General features: G+C 43.4%; 1 protein-coding gene across 3 annotated transcripts in view; it reads left to right on the top strand.

Moving 5' to 3' along the window:
• Positions 1-12,312, top strand: part of runx1 (RUNX family transcription factor 1) — a 50,021-nt gene extending 37,709 nt beyond the window's left edge. For all 3 annotated transcript variants that reach the window (XM_053417046.1, XM_053417044.1, XM_053417045.1), the window contains 4 exons: positions 2,294-2,398; positions 4,001-4,198; positions 9,913-10,059; positions 10,148-12,312. In XM_053417046.1, the coding sequence (XP_053273021.1) occupies positions 2,294-2,398; positions 4,001-4,198; positions 9,913-10,059; positions 10,148-10,695 (998 nt within the window). In that variant the 3' untranslated portion in view covers positions 10,696-12,312. The remainder of the gene's footprint in view (positions 1-2,293; positions 2,399-4,000; positions 4,199-9,912; positions 10,060-10,147) is intronic.
• The last annotated feature ends 212 nt before the right edge of the window (positions 12,313-12,524 follow it).

Genomic DNA, 12,524 nt, shown 5'->3' with positions numbered 1-12,524 from the left:
GTGCGTATGTGTGTGCGTATGTGTGTGTGCAATTTGCAACCGGTTTTCAGTCTCTCTTTTAGTTCCTCTTTTAAACACAGGACCATCATTTTTCTCTTTCACAATATTATACATGCACATGCACACAAGCATACACACACACAAATGTATAAACACTAACTTATTGTTCCGGTAACACACACACACACACACACATAGCTTTGTTGAAGAAGTTGTACCCCAATCCAGCAAGCCCTGACATGATGCACACTCTATCTCTATAACTATCTCTTTATCACTAACACACACACACACACACACACACACACACACACACACACACACACACAATTCACCTCATGTGTGAAATGCACTCTTATCTACAGACAGGAAGGGAGACATGGGGGTGACTAGAAGAAAAGTCCTAGGCATATGCCTTGGAGAATTAGTCATCGTGTTTGTGTGTGCATCTGTGTGTGTGTGTGTGTGTGTGTGTAGTAGGATGCGACCGGCTGGCTGATAGACACAACAGACACAAAGACCTCAGCTGTTCCTTCCCCCCACTCTCTATCAGCCAAATCTCTTACTGTAAACTCTCTGAGTAAACAACCTACACAGAAACACAATCCATCTTCCCTCAAAACGATGTGGTATTATTCAGTAATGGTTACAAAGTAGTAGTAGCAGTGAGTGGAGCAGAATATACAGTATGTGGTGGGTGTGCATATGTCGGAGAAGGAAGGCTTGAGGTGACAACACACCCTCTAGTGGCTGTCAGTATGGTATATGGACTTTTCAACTATCAATAACAAGCAGGCACAGTGCCAGTGTCAGTAAAGTGTGGTTTACATTTCATTTAAAGGCAACAACTCATGCCCCAGTTGTGTAAATCTAATATGAGGAAAGTATACAAAGTCACACATGGACCAACAACTGCCAAACAACAGTGAGTAGACTTTAACCTGTCTTGTCAAGGTTCAGTCCAAACTGAAAAGATGGATCTATAATCCAAAGCACTGTGCAACAATGCTCACAATGCACAGCAGAGGTAACGCTGCTCAGATTTGCATATAATAACCCCTTGGAGAATGAAAAGTTACATATAGCTTCTTTAAGCACAGTAAATATTATACTGTCACACTTTTTGTTTGGGTTATCACTTGAAAAGGTTTGCACGCTCCAATTTCAGAAAACACTTTCTCAAGCCTCTCAAGCAGTGTTTTCTCTTCGGCTCCTTTTAAAGTGAATTTCAGTCTTTTTAAATTGGCAGTCTATTAATATACAAAACGGTTTCACACTAGCGGAAAGGGAAACCCTAAAAAAGCATAAAAACACAATTTTCACTTGCAAAAACTCCCCACCAGTCCTGTGAGCTTCACACAAGCAGCCTCTCACAACTGGTTTCTCCACAGCCGCTAAAAGAGGCCAACATCAACTGCATCATAGCCAGCGACACACCCTTTTAACTGATGCTAAATGTAGCTGTACCACAATCTTTCCCTTCAGTAGGTAGCCTGCTTTCAATTTAGGCAAGTTTCCTTGCCCTTATGTTACGGCTAAGTGGAGCCCAGTTAGTATGGGTACAAGCTGTCACAGTCCAAATGCAGTTTGTGGTTATGGTCAGAGAGAGAGAGAGAGAGAGAGAGAAAAGGGAGCAGGGTTAGAGAGAAGCAAGGAACACCTGGCGTTACCCTCATATTATGTGTCTGAATCAGACTGTCTGCACGTGGTAACTTCCCTTCGGCCCCGGCAGACAACAGTGGTGGTCTGCAAGTGTGTGTTTACAGCAAGCGTTGTGTTGAGTGAGCGCTACTTCCAAAACTAAGGCTGGCAGTGACCCCCCCACCCCCCTCCACCCACACACACACACACACACACACACACCCACATAGTCCAAAACACTTGATACAGTGACCATACATAATACTGTGTTGTGTTAATATATGAGTATGTACTAGTCTACTGCAAAAACTGTTTAATATTACTTTTTTTAAGGGCATGTAGCCATTAAAGTCATACGCTAGGACAACATAATCAAAGCTATGGTCAGGAGAGAGCGATAGAAAGAGTGATTCCTGGTTTATTCTTGTCTGGGGGTCCATGACTTAGATGACTTAATGCATTAAGCAGACCCAGGGGATATTTAGGGAGCACAGGGGGAGCTGAGGAGAGATATAGGGAAGCAATAGGAGAGTATTTAGCTTTATAAGGTTTTATTCCCTTGCCTTTTTATTTGCTCATCATCTCTTTTATTCTGTTCCCATCTCTCTGTCCTCCTCCACTTTCCCTCTTTTCCTGTCCTCTCCTCTCTCAGGGAAGAGTTTCACCCTGACCATCACAGTGTTCACCAACCCTCCTCAAGTGGCCACATACCAAAGAGCTATTAAAATTACAGTGGACGGTCCGAGAGAGCCACGACGTGAGTTGCACTGACACACACACACACACAAACACACACACACAAATGTTGACATCATCCTTCTCAGAAAAAGATAACATCTGGAGTCCCACAGGGTCAAGTTGTGGGTCCCATCTAATTCCCTATTTAAATGGATTGCCACAAACACAGCTATAGTTACATCCACAGTATACACTTTCAATGTAACTCCAGAGCTAACCAAAACCAGAACACTGTGATACACCAATGATTGAGGTTTAGGACACCTTCAAAAGGAAAGACTGTCGTGCTATATGTCCATCTACCACCCCAACCTGTAACTTTTTACCTTGTAACATAAGGGACACACTAATTCTTGCTTAATGCTGCCTTTTACTCCTAATGAGTTACACTACTGTTTATATGAACACGTTCCTCTCGCCTCTTTTCATTTGTTCTTTGACTGACCATGAGTTACAGGCTCCTGCATATAGAATGGATGATACTAAATGACACTGTTGTGATTATGTCTGCACAGACAAATAGGAAGATGCCAAATTGAGAATATTTTGGATAATGACAAAGGGTTATAGCATAAAGTACAGGCATATAGAACCACCACCACAATATTTTCCCAGCCTTAACCAGAGCTTATTATCGTTCTCTAACCCTAACCACGCGTGTTGTCATGCTCAATGGTATTGTTGCCATTGATATTAATAGTGTTTACAACCTTACCAGCAGAGAAGCTGATAAGTTTGACAACAATATACATTTTCAAGGCCAGTTAAACAGCTTCATCGAGGTCAGCAGTTTGATCTTAATTCACTTTTTATAAGCAAAGATAAGAACATGTTATGGCACATCCCTGCTTGAGAAAGTTAGAGTATGATAGAAGATACACAATGAAGACATGAGCTCAAATCCCTTCAGACAAAGACTCAGCTGAGTGAGTCAATGAGGAACCTGATGCAACACCGAGTTCCTCTCCCACTCCGTGTGTGATGAAACACGGGGATTTCTAATGACAGAATAAGGCGCAGTAAAAAAAGGCAGAGCGATTTTATTTTGCCAAAACTCATGTATGTCACACGCATAAAAGTACTCTTAAATGGAGGTGAAGTGAAGTGAACGACACTGGTCAGCACAGTGAGGAGAGACGGGAGGTGACGGAAAGAGAAGAAGACTCCTGCCAGCTCCGCTCAGCTGTTAATAACCATCACTCGTCTCTAACTCGCCCACACACACACACACACAGTATAAATACACATTCACGCACACTTCCCCCATTGGGAGGAAGTGCCTGTAACTGGAGCTCAGTCTTAGTGCTTTGAAGTGCAGCCAACACCACAGACAGCGTGACAGACCGCCACACACACACATGTGGGCCTATGCGGCGCCCATCGCCAGATTCACAGCCAGAGCGTGTTAGTCTGGACATTTATACCCTATTTTGAGTTGTATCTGTTGCTGAAATCCTTGGAATATGTAATCAGATTACAAGCAGGGAGTAATCTGCAGACAAAATATCTCTCGGTTGCTTTGTGTTGCACACTACCAGCTCTGGATTGAGTTTGCAGAACTTTGGTGTTGGGGCTGTACATTTAAGGGCGTTGATCGGTAATCATGACAATTTCAACTCAGGTCATCGTCAGAAAATGGACGAGGTCAAACCAGGCACACTGGCGTTCTCTGAGAGGCTAACTGAGCTGGAGCAGCTGAGGCGGAGCTCGATGAGGGTGACGCCGCCTCACCATCATCACCACCAACCCTCCGCCAACACCCGCCAAGCACTCGGCTCGGCCACATTCTCCAGTCCCACGCACACGCAGTTAACTGCTGGTAAGAGCCCCAAAAAAACAATGGTTACATTTATGTCTAATCAGCCTCGATCAGTACAACAAGAAAAAGAAACAGCAAAGAAGAAAAGTGGGTCTTCTTTCCTGTCAAACACTTCCTGTATTCGTGGTGCAGTCACTTATGTTCAACAGGGAAGCTGAAACAAAGCGTCACATTGTTTCGGCTCAGTTAACCAAATTCAAACCGTCCATTACCCAAATTAAAGTGAGATGGACATGTTGTATTTATCAGTGTCACTTTAACCCAGTAAGGTGTTAGGCATTCAGTTAAGCTATTTCATAGAGCAAAGGCACTTTTTTCTGATTATTCTTTGTAGTGTAATGTTTTTGTTTCTTCATAGTAACACAAACATCTGAATTGAAGTAAAAAAAAAGGTAAACTGCGATAAAATGTTGATTCCCATCATTTATAATCATTCGGCCACATTAGTGGCATTGTATCCTTAGCAGAGCTGTTATACATCAATCTATTTTGGATTTAGTGTGTCTTTCTCGAGGACACTTCAGCATCTAGACCCTTTATTCACAGCCCTAACTTTCATACTGAGGAACTACTGCTTCAGTTTCCCTATGAGCTCAAATGTGATGTAATCCGGCAATCATCTCTAGACTATCAGGGGCCGTGATACATGTCCTTCCAGAGAACAGGAAAGTCCCAGGTCCGTGGTTCTTAAATAGCCATGACATGCTGCAAATGAAAAGTTTAAAGGTACCACTGTAGTCTATGCATGAATTTACATGGTTGGAATCCTTATATTAATGAAGTCTGGGCTGGAAAAAAAAGTTATGATATTTGATCTGTATTTATACCCTGCTTTTTTCTAGTCTTGATGACCATTCACAGCATACCATACAGTTTTGCCATTCTCCCATTCAAAGACACATTGTGTACCAATGTGGGCAGAACTTTCTCTATTGTACACTCACACATCCTGGGCACAGCCATCAGGGGCAATTTGGCGTTCAGTATCTTGCCCAACAACCCGCTCTACTTCCTGAGCCACAGCCGCCCGGGTTATGTTCAAATGGTCAGTTGCGTAAAACAGGCATGAATAGGCCGAGATGGTTAAGCTGGAAGAGTATGGTCAATTCCACCGAAGGGGCTCCCATAACAGTAAATCTAAATGCTTGGGTCATGCAGCATTTGTGTTCCATTCAAATATGAATGGTCATTGTTTCAATTAAAAGAGAAAATGATTTCCACAAAGAATAGCAGGTTTTACCAGCATAAGTCGAAGAGAACATATCAAATCAAATTACAGTCATTTATCGTCTAATGAGAAACTTCTGTCTGTGACTCCTGCCCAGAAATGAGGACTAAGGATTACTACATGTACGGTGACGCCATGTCTACTCAGTGTGTGATTGGATGGTTGTTGGTGATTCAGTTCAGCCTTGGTCTGAAAGCAGCTTGGTCACAGAGGCAAGAGACGTTTTGGGGTTTTATGTCTTTTACTTGTCACTTCCTGAAGTGAAACAACATCTCATAGGTATTGAGATGACCCAGTCGTTTTACCAAATGATTCAGCAGGTTACTTGGGAGAGTGTCTCCTAGTGATTAACTATTGGAGCCGATTAGTCAAAGGTCAAGGTTGACCAAAAATTAGATCCAGAATAACACATTTGCCAAGATGTCTCTGTAAATAATAGAGATACATATGATGTCATGTGATGAGTGACTATAAGACCTAAAGCCTGAATAGATCGTCATATAGTTTAGTAATACATTATGATTTGCAGCCATTAAGATTAGAGAAACAATCCACAGCTAAGTCGGATTAACCAATCATTTGTCATCATATGGTATAGATGATGTCATGATGACATCATTATGAAATGGATTTAGGTATATAAGTGTGTGCAGGGTATGCATCACCCATATGATGCTTTTCATTTTGCTATAGAAACCGATAGCACTCCCATACCCTGAAATCTTCTCCCTTTAAATTTACATTCATTCATTCATTCTTTTGCCGCGTGTTAACTAGTTGCTTACCTTGAGCTCCGGGCTCGCGAGCTAACGCTAGCGAGCTAATGCCTCAGACTTAGCTGTACATGGGTATGGTGTGAAATTACGCACTTTTTTGTTTTCATAATATGGGTCCTTTAATGCAGAAATATGAAATCAGGCTCAAGCTAAGAACAATTGGATGAAGTGCTCCTCTTTTATCTTCTGTGGAGAAGAAAGATTTTTCTGTTCTAACACATTTCTGGAGCTTCAATGCAGACTCAATCATCTATTAACAGGCAGAAACCAAAACTGTGTTCCCAAGCTTGTGCATTCAGCTTGCATCCAACCTCATTGTTCCTCCTTGTGGTTTTAGTGAGAACGGTTGTGGTCTGTGTGTGTGTGTGTGTGTGTGTGTACATGTGTGCGCGATGCTTGTGTGTTGTACCCGTGAGAGTTTGTGTAACCGTGGATACTCTATTTGGCACCAGAAGACAGTATCTGTTCCTCTTCGGCCTTCAGCGGCAGTGACGATTTTGTGAGTGTTTTTGCGTCTAAGTGCGTCTGTGGTAGTACACCTTCGTATCTGTGCATGTGTGTGTGTCTGTAAGTGAGGAAGCAAGACAGGAGGAAATGAGAGTCACCTGGCAGGAAGTGCTACTACAAGAAAAAAATAAATGTAAATGTCAGAATTTGAAACCAATTCCTTCCTCTTAAGAGTCTATCATTGGATAATGCATACATACTATTAATTATACTCTTGTATAAAATATCCCAAATTTCGACTGGACGAGGGAATCGAACCACCAACAACCTTCTGGGTAGTGGACTGCCTGCCCTTGTTGACATTTTCAGAAATGGTATAGAGGCCATTGCACTTTATTTTTTCATTGCATGTCAATACCCGTCAATACATTGTAATTTCAGTAGTATGAAGTTTTCTTTTAGAGTTTTACAATAAGTCTGAGTAACAGGACTGCGTGGCATCCATGTTGCCGTCGCCTAGCAACATTGTTCACTGGAACAGCAAGCACGACTTCCCATGTTGTAACCACAAGCTCGAAGGTTCCATGTGAAGGCAGCGCACACAGCCAAACCACAGCCTTGGAACACTGTCATTGTTAAGATTTACTACGTACTGACGCTAACACATGCTACTTTTGAGACGAGCTGCCACCCTGTCCTCCAGAAAGGCTGAGTCGAAACTACAGGCTAAGATCAACATCAATTTAAACTGAAGCTGGACAGATCCAGACAAGTAATGCTATTGCAGTTAGAAAGTAGAGTTCTGGAACATAAGATGACGATTTTTATAATTATTGTAGTAATGGAAATGGTTATGTGAGTACATAATAACTGCATAACAAAGCAGAATATCTTCAGATTTGTAACTCAAAGTGGAACTCTGAGTTCTTACCTAGTCCTTATCATAGATGTGAATCTATTATGGTGGATAATATTTTAGTCTCTTTTAACTCTTTCACGGGGGGTTGCATGCATTGGATAGCAACCGAACTGTTACTACTATTAAGGCTGTGAAAACAAATACATACCTGATGGAAAGATAATTAGAGAGGTAGCTCTCAGCGCTTCCTGATTTCGGTTTTTTTCGGATGCCTCTCAAAATGAAAACAGCAACAGGAAACCGTTATGAAGCCATTCAAGACCTTACTATCTTTTTCTTTCTCTTCCTCCCTTGTTGCCTTTACTCTAGAGAACCCCCCCCCAATCGTTGGCCCCCGCTGAACTTTCAATTCTCGTTTAATGCTCGTCACCGCTCACTTCACTTCTCTAGTTATAAATACTGCACATATAGTTTCTGCTGTGCTTGTGAGTAAAGTCTTTGTAGAAGTAACTGGCAACAGGAGCTGTTGCCTCCTTCCATCTTGTGGTTCAGTATCAAATCCTCTTGCTGTATCTTGTCTTGACCTTCTGTCTTATACATAGACCCTCCCTGTACTATTTGATTTGAGTCTTACTCCGCTGAAAGAAGAGGTCGGGGACTTTTTGAGTTTGTTGTGAGGTCTGCAGCATAATTTGCAAAAAGAACAGTTTTCTGGTTCATGTCCCTGCAGCAGAAGTAAAGCTCCTACTGTGAGCACCTACTCCTCATTTTGTCTGTAGGTGGTCGGAGTCCTTCTCCTCTGGGTCAATTCGCTCTCCTCCATGTTTGTTTGTGTTCAGCTCATGCAAATTCCCCATCTCCATACACATAGGTGTTTTTCTGTATAGCCACATTATATATTGTTATAGCATAGGTTAAGCTAAACCCTAATATATACCGACATCATCATTTCCTATACGGTGGATCTGGTTTTATCACCTGATCTGGCACCCCTGACTTTAAAATGGATCTTTTGTAAAGAAAAGATCTAGCATTAAGAACTTCAAATGCATTTTTCTGAGTTTAGATTTTACAGTAAACCTGATAACATGCAGTGCAACATAATCCACAACGAAGGGAGAAACATTAAAGAGCCCCCCCCCCCAGGAGCTGATTGTTTCATGGTGGTTATGTTCTAAAGTGCGGAGGAGAAAGGTGGAGGTGGTTGTTTTTATAGTGTCCCGCCGTTGCACACTGTGAGCTGCTATTGGCTGGGGGCTACACACCCACTGTTTTCAGCCCTGATACATGGCAAAATAAGCCTGCATGCATCATATCAGACTTCAGTCACATGGAATGAATGAGTTTTAATAACATAAATGTGTCAGACACATTGTTTTTGACATTTATGCAGCCGGCTATATGTTTTACCTCAATTTCCACACAGCCCGGCCATCTACTGGATGACTTCTGGCCCACATTAGTGCTCTCAGCCTGGGGAGAGGAGCCAGGAAAGGAAGGGGGCCTGGCACGGGGCCTAGGCCTTACCACCACCCAGATACACCACACACACGCACACACCCACACAACACCACATACTTACGTCAGTGCTTGGGAGAGCTCTTGGCAAGACTTGAAAAGCCTTCACTGGCGTCTCGGCTGCTGCGTACAATTTGCTTCCTCGTCTATCCACACATACATACTCACACAAACACACATACATATGCACGCTTGTCTGCAAGTCTGCGGATGATCAGTGCCATTTATTAGACTGTGGGGAAAAAGGCTGGATTGAATGAAAGAACTCACACACAGACACACACACACACGCACACGCATGCGCACACACAGCCCTCCCCTTCATCCATCCACCCCCACACCAAGTTAATTGCTTCCTCTCCTCCATCTCTCTTTTTTCTTTTTTCTTTCAGCGTCAACAGCTTCTGTCACACGACCAAGTTCATGTGAATCAGCCTTTATTTAAACAACATACTCTCCACAAATCATGGTATCAGTAGATTGTCACTTTACATACAAAGTTAAAAAAAATATTTTAAAGTTAAGGTTTAATAGCCCATTTATTAAAGTTAGTCAAAGTAGAATAAAATAACCCAGATCATTTCAACAATTGTACACGCGTCCATCACCTCGCCTCTTAGAACAATTAAATAATGTCTTCTGTGATTTTGGAGAAGAGCCTGATGATGTCATCTGCATCATTACCTCACATGTTATCATTCCCCTATAAAAAATGACGAGTCTCCCAACTTTATAGGGGTGTGACAGTAAACCTCTGGGGTTCCCCATTAGGCTCCACTGGAAACAGCCATCTCATGAGATGACGGACTGCTCTAAGACTTTAAAAGTGTCAGGTATTAAACTCTCTCTCTCTCTCTCTCTTTCTCTCTCTCTCTCTCTCTCTCAGATTCCAGACAGATGCAGTCGTCTCCATCTTGGTCCTACGACCAGTCGTATCCCTACCTTGGCCAGATAACCGCACCCACTGTCCATACAGCCAACCCCCTTTCGCCTGGCCGCTCTTCCCTCAGCGACTTGTCCTCTCGACTCACAGGTAACACACACGACCACGCCCACAAACAGAAAGCAGACCTAAGTGACTAGATTGGTGGATTGTAACCTTTTCCTCTTCCCTCTCTCAGGCCCTGACCTCACAGCCTTTGGAGACCCCAGGATGACCTTGGAACGATCTTTCTCTTCTCTTCCCTCCTTGCCTGACTCCCGCTTCTCCGACCCCCGTGTGCACTACCCTCCCACGGCGGCCGCCTTCACCTACGGCCCCTCCCACAACCCTGTCTCCAACAGCGCCCTCGGCATCAGCATGGCGACGGCCATGGCGACCACCCCAGCAGGGAGGTACCACACCTACCTGCCTCCTCCCTATCCTGCGAACACGCCGCACCAGGCTCAGAATGGGCATTTCCAGTCCACCTCCTCCCCGTACCACCTGTACTACTCCACCGCTGCCGGATCGTACCAGTTCTCCATGATGGCCGGAGGAGGCGGCAGCAGCGACTCACGCTCCCCTCCGAGGATCCTGCCACCATGCACCAACGCCTCCACAGGCTCCTCCCTCCTGCACCCGTCCTTGCCCAATCAGAATGAAGGAGTGGGCGTTGAGGTGGAGTCGAGCCATAGCAGCTCCCCGACAAACATGGCGGCTGCCGAAGCTGTCTGGAGACCGTACTGACACAGCCAGGGGAGGATGCTCTTAATGAAGTGGTCATGTGATGGCAGACGCTGAACAACACTGAACACATGAATACACACCAATCTGAATACATTACGTGGTTTCCATCAACACATGTGATTTGTTGACAGTAACACAAATATTGAATATCAACAGACTTACACTCATGGCACATCAGTGGAATGAACAAATTCAAACTTGGGTTTGCTGAGCTTAATTGAAAACACTTTTGGAGTTCTGTTTCGAAACTGGGACAGTGGTTACTGGTTTCTATTTATGCGGGAAAAACCACATTACAGTGCGTCATCACATGACCAGGCGCCATATGCAGGGTGCGGCCACTTTAAAAAAAAGGCTACTGACAAACACTGTTAGGTCAGTGAAGAACAAGCAGAGTGACTGACAGGTTTAGCAGTGGGGGGACTGATCCCACCCCAGCCTCACTGCAGGATAAAAAGAGACACACGGGACTGCGGAAGAGAAGAGTTTCTATGAAACAGAAAGGATCTAACCATGGACATGAACAGCAGCAGGGAAACATTTTTGGTTTAACACTGACAAGGTGCATGCAGCAGCACTGGACTGATCTCAATTCAGCTTCCCTCTTGTACATTAACAGGACTTCTCCCTCATACATGTTGTTGTTGTGACTTGATGATTTGCTCATCCCGAATATTGTAGTGGCCTGTTTGTGTTTTTCCTTCCCCCCTCCATCCATTTTTTTTTCTCCCCCCATGCTGTTACCACGCCTCTTTGGTTTATGGTTGAAGAACTGAGCCCATCGCCTTTTAAAGAAATGAATGAAACATGATCACTTCACTCATTAAAGTTGTTCAAATGGCCTCTGAATCCAATCTGGACAGAAAACAACGGGGACAGTGTACGTCAGCCTCACCCATCAAAACAACTAGTAAATCCTCTCTTTAAGACGAGGCTTGGATTATTATGTTTAACAACTGTGGTCAGTTTGAGATTTGCCACATGCTCATTACATTTATTCGACAGATCCTTTCTTACTCAAGGAGTAAAGAACCCGGGTGAAACTGGCAACATTGAGAAAAGCTGGCTGAACTGCCCAACGTTGGTTAAGCAGCTTGATTAATTCCATATTTATCAGAGATGGCCCTGGATTCCAGGAAGATTGTTCATCTTCCGAAGTTTCTAAATGATGACTCAGATGTTTTTACAGGGGCAACACTTGGTATGAGAATAAAATTTAAACTGTGTTTGTGTTTCAACAGCAGCTTCACTCCGAGATGACTTGTATTCTGGCCTGCAGACCAGTCTCTGCTCGATGTTCAATGACTCATTTCCTCACTGCACTGAGAAGTCATTACAGTATGAAGTTTTGCAATGTGTTAATTTATTCCCACAATGCCATTTTTGGTAGCGTTTTATGTCTTTGTTCTTGTGTGTGTGTGTGTGGTTGAGTATGTGTATGTTACTTTTGTACTGTATATAGCCATTGCTGTAAAGGACAGGTTTCATCATCCCTTGTTTGCTCTGTTTCTCTCTTACACACACACACAAACACACACACACACGTGTTTTATTTTGAAACTGTTGATAGTTCACATTTGGTTGTGATTTATATAAATATTCTTGAGGAAAATGCAACTGTTGTCCTGTGGTTATTTGTCAGATAATTTGTCTCATACTGATCTATTTTACACAAACACACACACACACACACACACACACACAATTCCTACTCCTGAACCTGAAGGAATTCTACACACAAGCCCCAGCTTGTTCTCTCTACCAGTTCACACAGACACCATCATAGAAGCCTCGTCCAAAAACTCAGGTGACGCACATGATAAACCATT

This window comes from Pleuronectes platessa, chromosome 24 (assembly GCF_947347685.1).
Source record: "Pleuronectes platessa chromosome 24, fPlePla1.1, whole genome shotgun sequence".
NCBI lineage: Eukaryota > Metazoa > Chordata > Actinopteri > Pleuronectiformes > Pleuronectidae > Pleuronectes > Pleuronectes platessa.
Note: the sequence above shows the minus strand (reverse complement) of the source record. Positions and strands in the feature narration are given on the sequence as shown.